Source organism: Oncorhynchus clarkii, chromosome 1, assembly GCF_045791955.1.
Source record: "Oncorhynchus clarkii lewisi isolate Uvic-CL-2024 chromosome 1, UVic_Ocla_1.0, whole genome shotgun sequence".
In the NCBI taxonomy this organism is placed as follows: domain Eukaryota; kingdom Metazoa; phylum Chordata; class Actinopteri; order Salmoniformes; family Salmonidae; genus Oncorhynchus; species Oncorhynchus clarkii.
The window spans coordinates 81,697,510-81,717,608 of NC_092147.1; the positions used below are offsets into that span (position 1 = coordinate 81,697,510).

Below are 20,099 nucleotides of genomic sequence, written 5' to 3' on the forward strand. Positions count from 1 at the left end.
ATAAATAAATACAAGTTTTGTATACTTCCACTGGTATGCCATCCAGTCCTGGAGTTTTCCCAGCCTTAAATGCTTTAATTGCATCAAGAGGTTTCTCCTCTGTAATTTGGCCTTCACATGAGTCTTTCTGTACAGATGTTAATTTTACATTATTATTAGGAGGGGGAAAAAATCCATACAATTCGTTTCAGTTAGTGGAGATGGAGACTGAAACGAAAACATATTCTTAAAGTACTTAGTACTTTACTTCCTCTTTCAAAATATCATTCGGTGAATTGTGCGTGACTCCATTTGTAACACGTTTCAATACATTTGTTTTGGTAGCATTTCTATATTGAAGATTGAAAAATAATTTGCATTTTTCCCCATATTCCATCCAGTTTACTTTATTTTATAATATATTACACTTGATCTTTCTTGAATAAGTTCCTTCGTTTCTTTTTGTTTTTCCTCGAACTTATTCTGTGCCTCTATGCGTTTATATTTTTGTTCAGTGAAGTTAGAACTGCTTTTCTAAGGGTCTCGCCCCTTTGACCTGACAAAATGGATTGTAATGACTCAGCCTCCCACTGGATGGAGCCAGAGACACGTTTATTCAACAGAGAAGCCTCAGTGTCCTAGAACTGTCTTTTTTGTGTTCTGACTTAGAAGATGGTGGGAAATTCATAAAACAAGTAATGTGAACATATTATCAGGAAATCTAGTGCCTGAAATTGGGCAATGTAATCTTACGAAGATACTGAATAAGATTATATTGATGGGGTACCTGATCCAAGTTCAGCCCTCTTACTCTGAAATGCTTTGTGAATATGGCCTCTATAGTGTCGTCACTTTCTGGCCATACTAGAAATGATGGAACGATTTCACCAAATGCGAACACATTTGGGACCTTCTGATTGGTCCACAAACTGATGGGTTGGGCCAGAACACGTGTGGGTATTGCGGCGGTTTTAAAATGTCATTGGCTTTGATACTCTTGATTGGTTAGACGATCCAACAGCTGGTGGCCTTTGTTTTGTACTATGCCCCTCGTCACCACAGACGACTTCAATGATGGCAGTCTCAGACTAAAAGTATGTAGCGATTGACAGAGCAGCGGACGAATTGAGTTGTCAGGCTATGGTTCTTCTTTTTTAAATGGTTTTTTATTTAACCTTTATTTAACTAGGCAAGTCAGTTAAGGACAAATTCTTCTTTACAATTACGTCCTACCAAAAGGCCTCCTGCGGGAATGGGGGCTGGGATTTAAAATAAAATGAAAATATAGGACAAAACACACATCACGACAAGATTACATAAAAAGTGACCTAAGACAACACAGCATGGCAGCAACACAAAACATGGTTTAACATGATTGGGCACAGACAACAGCACAAAGGGCAAGAAGGTAGAGACAACAATAAAGAACATCTAGCCGCTCGAGAGCACCCTTACCTGCCAATCTATAAATTACGTCTCCGTAATCTAGATTAGATGATTATCTGAATCAGGGTTAGTTTGGCCTAAGGAGTAAAAGAGGAGCGATTACGATAGTCTAGATTTTTAAGCCTGCATCTTTGTGCTGAGAGAAGGACCGTGTACTGTCTAGCCATATTCCCAAGTACGACTACCTTCTTTCTCTGCTTTACTTTCTAACCACATAAGTTTAGTTGATTTCTCAGTGTCTTGTAGTACTTTTGTTCATGGATGTTCTTCCTGTGTGGTTAGCCTAAAAGGTTGGTGGAAATGAGAGGGGTGTTCTGTACAGTAATTCCTTACTTGGTTATGAGGTTGGAGGGAGATCTTGTGTAAACTCACCTCTGTCTGTTCTGTCGTCTTGCTCGCTCTCTCGTGCCCCCCCCCCCCCACCCCCAGGTATCCCTGTTGCCCAGCAACACCTGATCTGGAACAACTTGGAGCTGGAGGATGAGTACTGTCTGCATGATTACAGGTGAGTTTAACTAGGTCGTGTTCATATGGCACCAAACTGAATGAAACTGGGAGGGTCTACTTGGACCAAGTAAAAGCAGTTATTTTACCTTTATGTTCCAAAGCATTTTAAAATGTTTCCTGTTACGTGCCCTAATTAACACAACCCTTAAAATATATATATATATAATAATTAAACTCTGGTCAGTTAAGTGGGACCTATTTTCATATATAGCAATGGCCTTTAAACGAACCATCAACTTTGATCTTGTAATTAGTGGTTAATTGAAATTAGTGAAGTGGAGAACTTGACTATATGCTTTGAAATGAACTCTCCGTGTATTGAATACATTTTCTCCCCAAGCCCTGATATCAATGAACCAAAGATGCCGAATTGGCTACAATCACATATTGAATGTGTTTGTGAGTTGTCAGTTTTATTAGATACAGACCCAGTCTACAGATTGCAGATGGTGGTTGCGTCATGAATGCTTGTCGCTTAATTTTCCACATGATCTGTCCCCGGTGAGGTTTAGTCAGGTCTGAGTAACAACAAAACATCCTTTTGAAGTCTGAGAAATGGAGGGCGAGAGCGGGTGGATTTGTATAAAACGGACGTTCCGTTTGAATTCCACTGGAATTCCCAGATGTGTGCATAAGTTCATCTGGAGCGCAGACTGACTGAGGAACGATGTTTGTTCCGGAATAATTATAGTTTTCCCAGTCGATGTTTATTGGGCACCAAACGTAAGAAAACCAACTGAAACAGGGAAAGACTACCTAGAAATGCACATTAGTTTTTTGATAATGATACGTTTTCCGCTGCTTGCCCTAATGAACACCACCCGTGCCTGAACGATCAAGCTAGCTGTAAGGCAAAGCAATAAGATGATAGCTTAACCGATCCTTCCAAGGGACTTGGGACAGCTTCAACATTGCTGACATTTATCTTGTTGTCTGTCTATTTGTGTTTCTGCAGTATTGCTGAGGGCTGTACTCTGAAGCTGGTGCTAGCCATGAGAGGAGGACCAATCAACACCAGGAGAGGTAGGTAGCTAGGGGGAGATGTGTTGGGATTTCTCTGCCTTCACTGCTGTACACCCATAAGTTTTCACACACAGTAAATTCACCTATTCTAGTCCTGTAAGCCTCTATAGCAACATGTTGATTTGATGAACACTACCCTAACAGTCTCGACTCTCACCCTAATCTCCATGAAGTGATTGGTTGGTTCTTTCTCTTGGGCAGTGTCCATGAAATACTTGGTGGCTGACTGAGTGGCTGGCTGGCTGACTGAGTGGCTGGCTGGCTGACTGAGTGGCTGGCTGGCTGGCTGGCTGACTGAGTGGCTGGCTGTCTGGCTGAGTGTCTGGCTGTCTGGCTGTCTGGCTGTCTGGCTGGCTGTCTGGCTGAGTGGCTGACTGAGTGGCTGACTGAGTGGCTGGCTGACTGAGTGGCTGACTGAGTGGCTGGCTGACTGAGTGGCTGACTGAGTGGCTGGCTGACTGAGTGGCTGGCTGACTGAGTGGCTGACTGAGTGGCTGACTGAGTGGCTGGCTGGCTGACTGAGTGGCTGGCTGGCTGAGTGGCTGGCTGGCTGGCTGACTGAGTGGCTGGCTGACTGAGTGGCTGGCTGGCTGGCTGACTGAGTGGTTGGCTGGCTGGCTGAGTGGCTGGCTGACTGAGTGGTTGGCTGGCTGGCTGAGTGGCTGGCTGGCTGGCTGAGTGGCTGGCTGACTGAGTGGCTGGCTGGCTGGCTGGCTGACTGACTGAGTGGCTGGCTGGCTGACTGAGTGGCTGGCTGGCTGACTGAGTGGCTGGCTGGCTGGCTGACTGACTGACTGAGTGGCTGGCTGGCTGACTGAGTGGCTGGCTGGCTGGCTGACTGAGTGGCTGGCTGGCTGGCTGACTGAGTGGCTGGCTGGCTGACTGACTGACTGAGTTGCTGGCTGACTGACTGAGTTGCTGGCTGACTGACTGAGTTGCTGGCTGACTGACTGAGTGGCTGGCTGGCTGACTGAGTGGCTGGCTGGCTGGCTGACTGAGTGGCTGGCTGGCTGGCTGACTGAGTGGCTGGCTGACTGAGTGGCTGGCTGGCTGGCTGGCTGGCTGGCTGGCTGACTGAGTGGCTGGCTGGCTGGCTGACTGAGTGGCTGGCTGGCTGACTGAGTGGCTGGCTGGCTGACTGAGTGGCTGGCTGGCTGACTGAGTGGCTGGCTGGCTGACTGAGTGGCTGGCTGGCTGACTGAGTGGCTGGCTGGCTGACTGAGTGGCTGGCTGGCTGACTGAGTGGCTGGCTGGCTGACTGAGTGGCTGGCTGGCTGACTGAGTGGCTGGCTGACTGAGTGGCTGGCTGACTGAGTGGCTGGCTGGCTGGCTGAGTGGCTGGCTGGCTGGCTGAGTGGCTGGCTGGCTGGCTGAGTGGCTGGCTGGCTGGCTGAGTGGCTGGCTGGCTGGCTGAGTGGCTGGCTGGCTGGCTGAGTGGCTGGCTGGCTGGCTGAGTGGCTGGCTGGCTGGCTGACTGAGTGGCTGGCTGGCTGGCTGACTGAGTGGCTGGCTGACTGAGTGGCTGGCTGACTGAGTGGCTGGCTGACTGAGTGGCTGGCTGAGTGGCTGGCTGACTGAGTGGCTGGCTGACTGAGTGGCTGACTGACTGAGTGGCTGTGACTGACTGACTGAGTGGCTGGCTGGCTGACTGACTGACTGAGTGGCTGGTTGACTGACTGAGTGACTGACTGACTGACTGACTGACTGACTGACTGACTGGCTGGCTGGCTGGCTGGCTGGCTGGCTGAGTGGCTGCGTGGCTGCCTGGCTGCCGTGTTCAATCAAATGTATTTATTAAGCCCTTTTTACATCAGCCGATGTCACAAACTGTTTTACAGAAACCCAGTCTAAAACCCCTTACAGCAAGAAATGCAGATGTAGAAGCATGTTCTCTCTCCTTCAGTGCCTGTTGAGGACCCAGTGAAGGATATGGTGGAGGTAATGGAGGGAGGCAGGGAGGAGGGCTGGGATAAGAGTCTGCCTGGCAGCAAGCAGGTCACTTTCCTGGTGTACCGAGAGGGAGACCAGCTCAGCTTCTTCCGGGTCGTCGATCGAGGGGACGGAACTCTGACCCCTGTCTCAGAATCACTCAGGTGAGCACAGTCCACTTTCAGAATAGTGCAATACCAATTTCCCAGTCCCAATTCCATATCCGATATACAGATCTTAGATCTGTGTGCTTTATTAGGAAGAGTAGGTGGCAGGTCCAAAGGTTAAGCATAGGGAGTAAAATTGTTTAGGGTTAGGGCCAGCATGTCAACAATACGTCATTAAAATGACAGTTCTACACAGAGACAGTCTAAAAATAGACCTAGTTTATATTCTTCCTCAAATTTCTGGTCAATGTCAGGATGGGTGAATGTGTGACTACATTGTGGACTAAAGTAGTTTAGGACAGTTCAGAACAGGATATATTTCTCTCTGTTAGCTGTTGATCTCTTCCCCCGTAAAAAGCCTGTATGTGCGATCTATGTGTGATCTTTGCATTTTCTGTCCAAGTTGTTAATATGTGTGTCTTGGTGTCCATGTGTGTTCCAGTGGTGGCTCAGTGTTCAACATGTACACAGAGGAGGAGGACGACGACGACGAGACGGGGGGCTTGGCTCTGGGACAGCCATCCCTGGAGAACTCTATCACCATGAACAAGATGAAGCTGCTCAAAGCCAAGATGGAGGACATGAACATCAACAAGAAGGTAGATGGATTTTACTTCCTAGTTCTTTCCTTAGGATGCCATTATTCTCTATCCATTAACATGTGTCGTGTCTTTGGCTATGCCGGATTAAGTGATATGACATGCTATTCTATAAAATCCTTTCTCCGTAATTAATATTACCTGATTGAGCTAATCATGTAAATGTAATTAACTAGAGAGTCGGGGCACCACAAAATAATATTTATAGAGCTGATATCTTCATAAAGAACTAGTAATATTTTACATCAATAGCAGTCAATATTAATCGTCACCTTAATTCAGTCTCAATTCTTTGTAAATTCTTGATTATCTTCATGAACCCTGGCTAACAAGTTGAATCAGCAATACAAAATTGAGTTGAATTATTTATTTACTAAATACCTAACTAATCACACAGAATTACACATACACATAATTAATCATACCTTGATTACAAATTGCGTCATAAAGGAAAACGTCTCTAGCGTGCGGAACAGATATGACAGCTTGTTACACAAAAGAAAAGGGTCTGGGTTTGAGTGAAAGAGCAGGAAGACTGAGTAACAAAGGGAGAAGCTGTGCTATCGTAAATACAGTATCTTATGCATTCTAATTTACCGCCCATTTGGAAAAGGAAAATGTAATAAATATTTACTTTGAGCTGCCCTTCGGTAGGTTGGTGATAGATGGAAGGTCGTGTTGCCAAACCGAGTCCTTTGTTCTTTGAAGAATGTCTCTGGAAGTAAATTGGTACATTGTAGTAACGTTGTTGTGTGGTAGACGGGATACTCTGTTCTTTTCTAACCCTCGTTTGCAGCTGCTGTTGCTAACTCAACGGCTAGGAGGTATCACTTCTGTAGTGAATAAGAGTGAAAAGTTCATACCATTCGCAACCAAAGCTCACGCTGAGATTGGCTTAATTCTGTAGTTGACATGTTAGTGCTTTTAACGCAGAGGCTGCAGACCTCACGTACTTGGAACAGATAGTTACATTTTCGTTAAGGCTTTATATAGTGGAGCGAGAAGGGTGTGTCTGAAAAGTTTTATAGCCCATGTCTCTTCACAGGGGCGGGCCACTGATTGAGCAGAGCCCTAACCTTATGAAAACCCAAATCTCTCATTTGGAAGCTAAAATTACATTTAATCTCTTCACCAATAATCTTATATTCAAACATTTAATTGAACAACAATTCCATGTGAATCTGATAACTCTGATGTGTAGACTTTCCCCTGTAGAGTTTGTCATCTTATCATTGATGAGAATGTCTCAGATGACAACCGAACTGACATCATATTCATTGGTCAGATTACCAGAATATAGTTAATTTCCCCCCACCTTCTGATGTTCCCAGAATCTCTATGTTAACCAAGGGGTTTTCAAATGTCACATCAGTAGGGTAGAGAGAGGAAAAAGGGGGGGGGGGGGGGGTGTGTAAGAGGTATTTATGACTGTCATAAGCCTACCCCCCAGACCAACGTCATGACACATGGTTAGGATAGAAGAGAATGGACGTCTTTATTATCCAAACAATTTTATTGGCAAAGTGCTTAACGGCAACCTAAACCTTCAAAATGCAAGTCCAGGTGACGACTCAGTGATTTACAAATCAACTTGCATCTCAAATAATTACTCATTTTGTTGTCAAAATGAGTAATTCTCTGCCTCCCCTTGCTCGAACTGATCCCTTCAAACGCGCTGTATGACTTTCTCTGTCTTCCCCCAGCCTAAGAGGTCTGCCAAGTTGAAACCTCTCTCACCTGTCAGTGCCCGGCCCTGCAGCAACTTTCTGGGACTCCCCAGACACCACCGCCTCTTCCGTGTCCTGCCCCACATCAACCAATCCCACCACTCCACCTCACACTTACCTCCAATCAGGGACCAGGGATCCGCAACTCCCTCTACTCCCGTTGCTACTACCTCCGCCACCCACCTGTCAATCAGCGGCCAGGCACCGCCCTATTTATCTTCCTCGTCCTGTTACATGCTTCAGGAAGAGGAGCCATGGGAGACCAGCCCCAAGTCGATCCGGCCCCCTCCTAAAGTGTCCCGGTTGGACATCGGCAGCACCAGGCTCATGAGGGACTGTGTGTATCCGCAGCTCCCCGCACTCCCCAGCAGGGGGCAGGCTGAGGGGACAGTGGAGCTGCCTGACTCCAGAGGAGAGGCACTGGGGCTGGAGTTGCTGGAGGAGGTTGCAAGCCTGCTGGAGCCCACACCGCCTGGAGCTCTGTACGGAAACCTGCTCACAGACCCCCTCATCCTGGACATCTCTACCCAGCCAGAGGAGGGTTTGGGTGGGTTGGATGGGCTAGGAGCCCTGGGGTTTGGCGCAGAGCACCAGCTCTCCTCCACCCCCTCTCTCCTCTCCCAAGCTGAGGGGATGAACTCTTTAAACAACTGGGCTATGGGTGGTTCTGATAGGTTAGCCTGCAAAGGTCAGAGGACACAGTTACTAGGCAACACCCTTGATAATTTACCTGACTCTCCTTCCCCCTCTTCATCTTCCCCCTCTAGTAGATGGAAACTACCACAACCCTTTGAATTCACAGGCTCAGTAACGCCAACCCTACAATCCAATCCCCCCTCCTCCCGCCCCACCACTCTCTTCTCCCCTGCTCCACCTCTCCCCTCCTCTCTTCCACATGGCTCTCATCTGCGAGGCATCAAGATGGACTCCCCAGGCAAGCGGCCGGAGATGAGTAAAAGTGAGGCACGGGGCATCACCAAGCTGGCCAACCAGGCCTGTAAGTACCCTCTCGGGTCCCTCAGCAACACAGAGCTCCTGGCCTCCCTGTCCTCTTCCTCCAGGACCCCAGTCAGCAGCAGCAGGGAAGGCCTGGGACAGAGCCTGGGATTTGGGTTGGAGCTCCCCGCTGTTGGGGCCTCCAGGCTGGGCATGCTAGGCTCTACGGCCCCCTCCCTACAAGCCAACATCCAGCTGCTCCAGGAGGACCTGATCCGACGGATGTCCCCACTACACAGAGCGACCGCCTCTTACATGGTGAGTCATGAGGACAGACTATTGATATACAACCCAGCTAGGCAGGAAAATGGTTACTATCCACAAATAAGGACTTGATGAACTGCCTAAATAGAAATGAGCAAATCAAAGCAGCACAATGATAGTGTGTTGTATTGTGAGGTACAGTACTCATGTTCACTATATAGTTTGTGCGTAGTCTGAAATCTAACCTGTTTGCTAACATTCCACTCCTACTGTGTCATGGCCAAACAATGTTTAGCATGATAAGGAGTGGAATGATGGCTAAACAGACTGATACCCAGGCGTTGTCAATATCCTTGTATTGACTTGGTCTGAAACCTCTCATTGTTCCAGGTACCCAACAGCCTGGGATCAGCTGGAGGCTCCAGTTCAATAAGGAGACCAGGTGAGTGGTAAAACCCAGGAATCCAGGTCTGCTCAAAAGGAGTCCCAAGTACTGCACTAGAGAATAGCATGCCATTTTTAAATGAGTCCCCATATAGAAGTAGTGCATTATACTAGGGTAGGCCTCTCCAACCCTGTTCCTAGAGAGCTACAGTGGTTGCTCCACTAAAAGTTGTGTGATTATGCTGTGGTACTTAGAGGTAATTTGTGGTTTAGTACGGTACCCTGTGTCAGTACTTCATTGCTCCAGACCAGCGCAAGGGGGAGTTAGAGCACTGATTATGCTTTTGGGTGCTACTGTGTCTCTAACTGACAATGAATGAGCGACATAAAACCTAAATATAAACTGATAATTGTGCACAACTTCAGTATTACTTACTAAAACTGTTGTGACGCTAAGGTTTTTATTTTATTTTGTTAGGATTATTCTTCTCTTACTGTAGTACTGTAGGCCACTGGTCACGTTGTACAGTGCCTTAGTGGTGGCCTCGACTGGAAGACCCATGAGATGACTGTAGGTTTTTAATTTCTCTCCCTCTCCAAACAGAAATAATTCAAAATAACAAACAGGCTGTATTTACAAATTATTAACAATGTCTCACTCCACGTTCAAGAACGGCCTTTTTGTCACTCATTTTACGTTATTTGAAAACGAAATCCTCTCCAAAGTAAACAAAGTGATTTATTAATAATTTAGAATTATATAAAGCTCCTTGGATATTCTCAGATATATATTATTAACCCTGTTATTAGCAGGACAATATATATTGGTCATGGCTCCCGAGTGGCTCACAGTGGGATTGCCTTGCAGTTCTCCAGCTGTATCCACTGAAAGCGCACAAGGTTCAAGGCACGGGGCACGGGATAGGCCGCAGAGCCGCGCACAGAAGACGGACCTATCCCATGGGGAAGAGAGGAAGGGGGAGGCGGTGGACCCCCACCCCGCCACACTCGGTAGCACAGAGCAACACTTTAAGGGGCATTGCACTAATAATGGTGCAGACTTGGGAAACGTTCCCGCTGTTCCTAGTGCCAGTCTGCACGTTCAAACTAAAACAATTTAACTAATAATGGTATCTTTATGCTTTCGTTAATAAAATGATGATAAAAATACTTTCCCAAAATGCAGACGTTCATTTAGTTATGGATCCATAATGAATTACTATGGGATTAAATATCACTGAATTACAGAAATATTGGATCAAAGTTGCCGAATGAAGGTAAATAAATAGTTGCTTACTGGAAAATACTCTTTTAAACACACGGTCACGTTGTACAGCACATTTATGGCTATTAGCAGGTAGCTGGACAATAGACTTGCCTAGAAGGAGGGTAGTGGGAGAATTCTATCGTCAAATGTATTTCTTAGTTAAGTTGGCTGTATCACAACCGGCCGTGATTGGTTGCAATTTCAGTTTAATCCACCATTAAAGACAAAACAAATAATACAACAAAAAGTATTATAATTTTGTATCACATCCAACCGTGATTGGGAGTCCCATAGGGCGGCGCACAATTGGCCCAGTGTTTCGATCACTTAAACATTTTTTTAAAAAAAATTAAAAAATGAAACTCAATTATCGTTACATATTATCAAGTTGATGGCACAGTCAGCGGCACCTACATAAAGCTGAGTGACTCACTCATTCATGGCTTTGGATCAAAATCAATAAGTACCAACTTTCTTTTTAATAGTCTTTAATAAAGAAATGTTTTAGTTATCCTTATAATAGCCCATTATGGGACAATATACTGTTGTGACGTTGTGTTAGTTAATGTGACGACTGTTGCTCATCGAAAGTTTCTAATTACATGATTAACTGAATCAAGCAATTATTAACTCATTAACCTGGGGCACCATGGGAAAACTAGTTTTTATTGAGTTTCTATTTCCCTAATTAACTCAAAGAATATTGATTTTACAACAGCCGCTAATTAACCAGTTGCCTCTACCAATCTCGTTCTGAACGTCGTATAGTCTGTGAATCTGCACGGACCCGGGTCTCACCAATGAATTCGTACCACACCAATCTTAGTTGAATATTTATTCACTAAAAAGCTAAAATTATGATAAAAGATACACATAGACAAAACACATTATAGGCTATTGGTTAGAACTTAGTATAACGGGCCAACACACTATGGCGCGTGTTACCCAAAATGAGGATTTCAGAAGAGAGAGAAAAAAGAAAGTACACGAGAAATATACATTTGGGTGAATTTGTCAGCTATGCTATTCTAACCCTAGCCTTTCCCCAAACTGCCGCTCTTATGGGTCAGAATATAATGATGTTATTATGTGGGGATGATCTCCAAGGATTCTCTGCGTGGACCGTTCCGCTGTTCGATGACGCACTTCTCCTGCGCACCTCCTTGCTCGTCCTCCCGATGTCAGTGTCCTTTGGCTTAGGAGTCTGTTCCCTCACCCTTTTCTCTGGAAGGGGTCTTCTGAGGACAGACAGCTCTGAAGCTAAGAGCTCACAGCATAGGAATGAAACCCTTTAGATACCACGATTCGATGGGAGATGGAGGCTAGCTGGTTCGACTTGAATTCACCCGCTTAGACACAGCTACTCATCTGTAGCTTGGGTAGAAAATTATTTCTTTGTCCTCAAACTTGCGTTGCGTTCTGGGTTCGTTGACTTTTTTAGACCTCGCTGCAGCAGGGGTCACGTAGTCCGCCTTTAGGGCAATTCTCTGGTTAATGAGGCAAGGTCTAGATTTTATTCAAATCCAATTTTAGACAACTAACTTAACATTTCATATTCCCCAAAACATTCTCTTTGATTTGGATATTTTCCATACAATGTATAAACATCAAACATATACTAGGAAAACCCTTCACATTACAATGTTTTCGTAATAACGTCATCTATTAACCTTTTAATAACAAAACAAAAACGACATACATTTTCATGTTCCATTTATCGTCATGACCACCATTGTGGCTGACAAAAACCATTGTTCCAAAGTCCCTTTAGTTCATGTTTAATGTTCTGAGGCTGGTTCTCCATAGTAACAGGACAAAGGAATTTGTCTGTGGCCTGAGATTTACCAGGGGCGTGAGGGGCCATAAAACACCCCACATCTTCAGACCCCTAGATCGCTTCTCCTCTGTTGGGGTTGAGAGATAATCTGTAGGGTTGTGGTCTCCTGTAACCTGACCTGATCAGGGCAGTCATGACAATACCTTTACCAACACCTCTCTGTATTTTGATGCTTTGTGGATGGGGCCTCCCCAGTGGCGCAGCTTTCTAAGTCACTGCATTGCAATGCAAAATGCGTTGCTACAGATACCCGTGCCGTGCCGGCTGCCACCGGGAGATCCATGAGGCAGCTTTTGGTTTTAATTTAGAATCCTCCAATCCTCTAAATGTAATTATTGGCGAGAGTCACGTCATATTTTTCAGTATATTGTAGGCCTACCGTAGGCGACATGAGTCTCTCTAGTGTTGAGTAATGTGTTGTTAAAGTGGTGTAGGTCTTATTTATTTAAAGAGCATATTGATGTTAGAAGCAATCGGATTTGAAGCAATAGCCTACAACTATTTTAACACCATTTCGCGCAGCTCTGAGAGAAGCACGGGGACTGGTCTTGATAAATCAATGAGATTTTATTTTGACTGAATCTCCGTTTGGTTATTGGTTAGACTACAATTAGGGTGTAGAAATGTTATGCTCTTGTGTAACCTTTATTTAACAAGGCAAGTCAGTTAAGAACAATTTCTTATTTACAAGGACAGCCTATTCCTCCTTCCCTGTCGGGGAATTGAACCCCGGTCTCCTGCGTGCCCGCACGACACGGGGATTCGTTTAGCTAAATAGCCCAGTACTGTAGCCTATTCCTGACCGTCATGTTGTACAGCATCATATTTTTTTTCTTTCAATAGAAACACCATAATATTAAACAAATTAAGTAACATTTCTTAAAATCAGTCTCATACTATGTTCTTACAAAAAAAAAAAAAAATATTAAATTCTCGAGTACAGCCACTATTGAAGGCTATTTATCATATGCGTCTCAAAGATGCCCTCTGGTCGTCAAACTAGCACTAACTAGCCTTAATGGTACCAGTGGTTGGCACTTAAATAACGTGCCATAGAATTCTGCTGCACCACGCAAGCTGTGCTGCAGAACGCTGTAACTTTTTTAAAGGACAAACCACTGTACCGTTCTGTAGGTTTCCCCTCCAACCCTGTTCCTAGAGAGCTACCATTCTTTAGATTTAACCTCCATCCCTGTTCCTGGAGAGCTACTGTTATGTAGGATCTAGCTCCAACTCTAATCTAGTGCACCTAATTCTAATAATTTGCTTGTTGATAAGCTGAATCAGGTTAGTTACAACTTGTGTTTGAGTGAAAATCTACGGCGGGGGGTAGCTCTCCAGAAACAGGGAAGGAGATCCCTTAATAGAAATATTTATTTGTCCTGTAATAAACCAGAATGAGACTTCCTCAGATTATAATCTCATTGAATCCATGAGGAAATCTGGTGGAAGATATCTGGAAGGGAAATTCCAAATTTTATGAGAATCCGAACTTCCAAATGTCTTGAGAATCACCTAGTCGGGCAAAACTATGTATACCCTCTTTATTGAGATGAAAAGGTTGCTGGTGCGTTTTCAACCCAAGTCTTTGTGAAAGCAACATGTGTATCCGAGTAGCCCAGCACAGGGTCTGTAGTATGCAGTATAATGCTGTCCTGTAGACAGTTGTCTTTGTGTCTCTGGCCTGGTGAGGCAGGGTGGGTGGCCACAATCAACACACTGCCACAGAGCGGACACACACACACACAGTGTCAGAGAGACAGAGAACCGCTCTCTGACCGACCCAGGGCTAGTCTCAAACTGAGGGCGCATGCTTACAGACAGATACATTGGCGCATAGACACACACCACACACACATGCATAAGCATGTACACAGTAACAAAGCAGCTCACTGACCTAGGATTAGTGCCATTGAGAACACACACATACAGCAAGTACATTTTAATGCAATTATCTACATTTTGCCATGGGGTGTAGGTAGAGAAAGTGTTGCAATTTTAAAGCAAGTTTGCTGCAATTCTACTCATTTTGCGATGGGGCGGAGAGAAATGTTTGCCGGTTTTAATATCTGAGTGAGACTGACTAACTTGGCAATCTAAACATTTTTAGTTGACATGGGCTAATTGGGACACCAGGTAGTCTGGTGGTTAGAGCGTTTGGTCAATAACTGAAAGGTTGCTGGATCGAATCCCCGAGCTGAAAAGGTAAAAAAATCTGTCGTTCTGCCTCTGAACAAGGCAGTTAACCCACTGTTCTCCGGTAGGCTGTCATTGTAAATAAGAATTAGTTCTTAACCCATAGCAACGATTAAAACATTCCCAAACCAGAAACCGTGGATTGATGGCAGCATTCGCGTGAAACTGAAAGCCGAACCACTGCTTTTAATCAGGGCAAGGTGACCGGAAACATGACCGAATACAAACAGTGTAACTATTCCCTCCGCAAGGCAATCAAACAAGCTAAGCGTCAGTATAGAGACAAAGTAGAATCCCAATCCAACGGCTCAGACACAAGAGATATGTGGCAGGGTCTACAGTCAATCACGGATTACAAAAAGAAAACCAGCCCAGTCACGGACCAGGATGTCTTGCTCCCAGGCAGACTAACTTTTTTTGCCCGCTTTGAGGACAATGCAGTGCCACTGACACGGCCCGCAACTTAAACATGCGGACTCTCCTTCACTGCAGCCGACGTGAGGAAAACATTTAAACGTGTCAACCCTCGCAAGGCTGCAGGCCCAGATGGCATCCCCAGCCGCGCCCTCAGAGCATGCGCAGACCAGCTGGCTGGTGTGTTTATGGACATATTCAATCAATCCCTATCCCAGTCTGTTGTTCCCACATGCTTCAAGAGGGCCACCATTGTTCCTGTTCCCAAGAAAGCTAAGGTAACTGAGCTAAACGACTACCGCCCCATAGCACTCACTTCCGTCATCATGAAGTGCTTTGAGAGACTAGTCAAGGACCATATCACCTCCACCCTACCTGACACCCTAGACCCACTCCAATTTGCTTACCGCCCAAATAGGTCCACAGAGGATGCAATCTCAACCACACTGCACACTGCCCTAACCCATCTGGACTAGAGGAATACCTATGTGAGAATGCTGTTTGTCGACAACAGCTCGGCATTTAACACCATAGTGCCCTCCAAGCTCGTCATCAAGCTCGAGACCCTAGGTCTCGACCCCGCCCTGTGCAACTGAGTACTGGACTTCCTGACGGGCCGCCCCCAGGTGGTGAGGGTAGGCAACAACATTTCCACACCGCTGATCCTCAACACTGGGGCCCCACAAGGGTGCGTTCTGAGCCCTCTCCTGTACTCCCTGTTCACCCACGACTGCGTGGCCACGCATGCCTCCAACTCAATCATCAAATTTGCGGATGACACAACAGTGGTAGGCTTGATTACCAACAACGACGAGACGGCCTACAGCGAGGAGGTGAGGGCCCTCGGAGTGTGGTGTCAGGAAAATAACCTCACACTCAACGTCAACAAAACTAAGGAGATGATTGTGGACTTCAGGAAACAGCAGAGGGAACACCCCCCTATCCACATCGATGGAACAGTAGTGGAGAGGGTAGTAAGTTAAGTTCCTCGGCGTACACATCAGACAAACTGAATTGGTCCACCCACACAGACAGCATCATGAAGAAGGTGCAGCAGCGCTTCTTCAACCTCAGGAGGCTGAAGAAATTTGGCTTGTCACCAAAAGCACTCACAAACTTCTACAGATGCACAATCGAGAGCATCCTGTCGGGCTGTATCACCGCCTGGTACGGCAACTGCTCCGCCCAAACCGTAAGGCTCTCCAGAGGGTAGTGAGGTCTGCACAACGCATCACCGGGGGCAAACTACCTGCCCTCCAGGACACCTACACCACCCGATGTCACAGGAAGACCATAAAGATCATCAAGGACAACAACCACCCGAGCCACTGCCTGTTCACCCCGCTATCATCCAGAAGGCGAGGTCAGTACAGGTGCATCAAAGCTGGGACCGAGAGACTGAAAAACAGCTTCTATCTCAAGGCCATCAGACTGTTAAACAGCCACCACTAACATTGAGTGGCTGCTGCCAACACACTGACTCAACTCCAGCCACTTTAATAATGGGAATTGATGGGAAATGATGTAAAATATATCACTAGCCACTTTAAACAATGCTACCTAATATAATGTTACATACCCTACATTATTCATCTCATATGTATATGTATATACTGTACTCTATATCATCTACTGCATCTTTATGTAATACATGTATCACTAGCCACTTTAACTATGCCACTTTGTTTACATACTCATCTCATATGTATATACTGCACTCAATACCATCTACTGTATCTTGCCTATGCCGCTCTGTACCATCACTCATTCATATATCATTATGTACATATTCTTTATCCCCTTACACTTGTCTATAAGGTAGTAGTTTTGGAATTGTTAGCTAGATTACTTGTTGGTTATTACTGCATTGTCGGAACTAGAAGCACAAGCATTTCGCTACATTCGCATTAACATCTGCTAACCATGTGTATGTGACAAATAAAATTTGATTTGACTTGCCTAATTAAAGGTAGTCAATTATTTTGAAATGTTTTGCTTATCAGTGACTGTCTGCTGATGCTAAATCTAATTATGAAGTTGCACCTTATGTACTAACTGGAAACAGTAAATTGAGACCCCGACTGAGTTGCTAAATTCTATATTTTTAAAATATAAATCCGAGATCCTTCAAAAGGTGGGCGGCCTGCGGGCTGCCAGTTGCATGCTGCCGTGTTACATCCTGAATTCAAATTGGATTCAATATTATTTTACCCTCACCCATCTACACACAGTAACCCATAATGACAACATGAAAACATGTTTTTAGAAATGTTTGCAAATTTAGTGAAAATGAAATACAGAAATATTGCATTTACAGTACATACGTTTTCAGACCATTTGCAATGACACTCCAAATTGCGCGCATGATCATCCATGAGATGTCTCTACAACTCGATTTGAAGTCCAATTGTTGCCAATTCCATTGTTTGGACATCACACCTGTCTATAAGGTTCCACTGTTGACAGTGCTGGTCAGAGCAGAAACTATACCATGAATTCCAAAGAACTGTCCACAGATCTCTGAGAGAATTGTGATGAGGCATATACTGTATCTGGGGAAGGGATTAAAACAATTTCCAAGAGCACAGTGGTCTCCATCATTGGGAAATGGGAAAAATATGGAACTACCCAGACTCTGCCAAGAGCTGGCCGTCCGACCAAACTGACCAACCGGGCAAGAAGGACCTTGGTCAGGGAGATGACCAAGAACCCAATGACCACCCTGACAGAACTACAGAGTTCCTTGGCTGAGATGGGAGAACCTGCCAGAAAGACAAGTCTCTACAGCCTATCACCAATCTGGACTTTATGGGAGAGTGGCCAGACGGAAGCCACTCCTGAGAAAAAGGCACAACACAGTACACCTGGAGTTTGCAAAAAGGCATGTGAAAGACTGAAAGATTCTGTGGCTTGATGAGACTAAAATGTAACTCTTTATCCTGAATGCAAAGCGCTATGTCTGGAGAAAGACAGGTAGTGAGTTGTGCCTGGCTAACACCATCCCTACCGTAAAGCATGGTGGTGGCAGCATTATGCTATGGGGATGCTTTTCAGGGACAGGGACTGGGAGACAGGTAAGGATAGAGGGAACAATGAATGGAGGAAAATCCTTGATGAGAACCTGCTTCAGAGTGCAAATGACTTCAGACTGGGGTGACGATTTACGTTCCAACAGGACAATGACCTCAAGCATATACAGCCAAAGCAACGCTGGAATGGCTTCAGAACAAGAATGTGAAAGTCCTTGAGTGGCCCAGCCCAAGCCCAAACTTGAATCCCATTGAAAATGTGTGAAAAGATTTGAAGATTGCTGTTCAACCACCGCTCCCCATTTAACTTGGTCATGGGTGCACCTCAGCTACGCTCAAGGTCCTAAACGATATCAAAACTGCCATCGATAAGAGACATTACTGTGCAGCCGTATTCATCGACCTGGCTAAGGCTTTCGATTCTGTAAATCACAACATTCTTATTTGCAGATTCAACAGCCTTGGTTTCTCAAATGATTGCTTCGCCTGGTTCACCAACTACTTGTCCGATAGAGTTCAGTTTGTCAAATCGGAGGGTCTGTTGTCCGGTCCTATGGCAGTCTCAATGGGGGTGCCACAGGGTTCAATTCTCGGGCTGACTCTCTTCTTTGTATACATCAATGATGTCGCTCTTGCTGCTGGTGATTCTTTGATCAACCTCTATGCAACCGACACCATTTTGTATACCTCTGGCCCTTCATTGGACACTGTGTTAACTAACCTCCAGATGAGCTTCAATGCCATACAGCTCTCCTTCCGTGGCCTCCAACTGCTCTTAAATTCAAGTAAAACTAAATGCTTGCTTTTCAACCGATCGCTGCCCGCACCTGCTCGCCCGTCTAGCATCACTACTCTGGACGGTTCTGACTAAGAATATGTGGACAATTACAAATACCTAGGTGTCTGGCTAGACTGTAAACTCTCCTTCCAGACTCATATTAAGCATCTCCAATCCAAAATTAAATCTAGAATTGGCTTTCTATTTTGCAACAAAGCATCCTTCACTCATGCTGCCAAACACCCTCGTAAAACTAACCATCCTACCGATCCTGGACTTCCGCGATGTAATTTACAAAATAGCCTCCAACACTACTCAGCAAATTGGATGCAGTCTATCACAGTGCCATCCGTTTTGTCTCCAAAGCCCCATATACTACCCACCACTGCAACCTGTACGCTCTCATTGGCTGGCACTCGCTTCATACTCGTAGCCAAACCCACTGGCTCCAGGTCATCTACAAGTCTCTGCTAGGTAAAGCCCCACCTTATCTCAGCTCACTGGTCACCATAGCAGCACCCACCTGTAGCATGCGCTCCAGCAGGTATATATCACTGGTCAACCCCAAAGCCAATTCTTCCTTTGGCCACCTTTCCTTCCAGTTCTCTGCTGCCAATGACTGGATGAACTGCAAAAATCTCTGAAGCTGGAGACTCTTACCTCCTTCACTAGCTTTAAGCACCAGCTGTCAGAGCAGCTCACAGATCACTGCACCTGTACATAGCTCATCTGTAAATAGCCCATCCAATCTACCTTATCCCCATACTGTATTTATTTATCTTGCTCCTTTGCACCCCAGTATCTCAACTTGCACTTTCATCTTCTGCACATTCTACCATTCCAGTGTTTAATTGTTTTATTGTAATTACTTCACCACCATGGCCTATTTATTGACTTACCTCTCTTATCCTACCTCATTTGCACATACTGTATATAGATTTTCCTACTGTATTATTGATTGTTTGTTTATTCCATGTGTAACTCTGTGGTGGTGTTTGTATCGAACTGCTTTGCTTTATCTTGGCCAGGTTGCCGTTGCAAATGAGAACTTGTTCCCAACTAGCCTACCTGGTTAAATAAAGGTTAAATAAATAAACTTAACAGAGCTTGAGGAAATCTGCAAGGAAGAATGGGAGAAAATCCCCAAATCCAGATGTGCAAAGCTGATACAGACATACCCAAGAAGAATCAAAGCTGTCATCGCCGCCAAAGGTGCTTCGACAAAGTATTAACTCAGGGGTGTGTGAACTTATGTAAATGAGAGAATTCTCATGTTCACACACGTTTGTGCACACACAATGACCTATACACACCATGCAATGAGCCAAGGACAGGCTTGCAGTACATCTTTGAGATCGGCTACATTGCAGTCGGCCTGCACAGATCACTAATCTGCAAATGACCTTGCATCCGAAATAACTCATTAAGTAATCAAGATGAGCGATTCTATTTCTCAATTTGCTCAAACTGATTCTCTTCAAATAGCTTATCTTAGTGTGGCTGGCCTTTGGGAACGTACCAGTGTTTCCTCTTGAAACATTTGTAGCAGTGGGGGAAAGGGTCATCTAGGTGTGGTCCAAGGAGGGGTCCCTCTCCCCTTGTTTTGGGGGTCTGGGG

At 45.3% G+C, this 20,099-nt stretch overlaps 1 protein-coding gene across 4 annotated transcripts in view; it reads left to right on the forward strand.

The window, feature by feature from the left end:
* LOC139413187 (AN1-type zinc finger protein 4-like) overlaps positions 1-20,099 on the forward strand; it is a 41,297-nt gene that overhangs the window by 8,497 nt on the left and 12,701 nt on the right. For all 4 annotated transcript variants that reach the window (XM_071160305.1, XM_071160313.1, XM_071160296.1 and 1 more), the window contains 6 exons: positions 1,855-1,930; positions 2,888-2,955; positions 4,859-5,048; positions 5,494-5,650; positions 7,354-8,631; positions 8,968-9,019. In XM_071160305.1, coding sequence (XP_071016406.1) covers positions 1,855-1,930; positions 2,888-2,955; positions 4,859-5,048; positions 5,494-5,650; positions 7,354-8,631; positions 8,968-9,019 — 1,821 coding nt within the window. The remainder of the gene's footprint in view (positions 1-1,854; positions 1,931-2,887; positions 2,956-4,858; positions 5,049-5,493; positions 5,651-7,353; positions 8,632-8,967; positions 9,020-20,099) is intronic.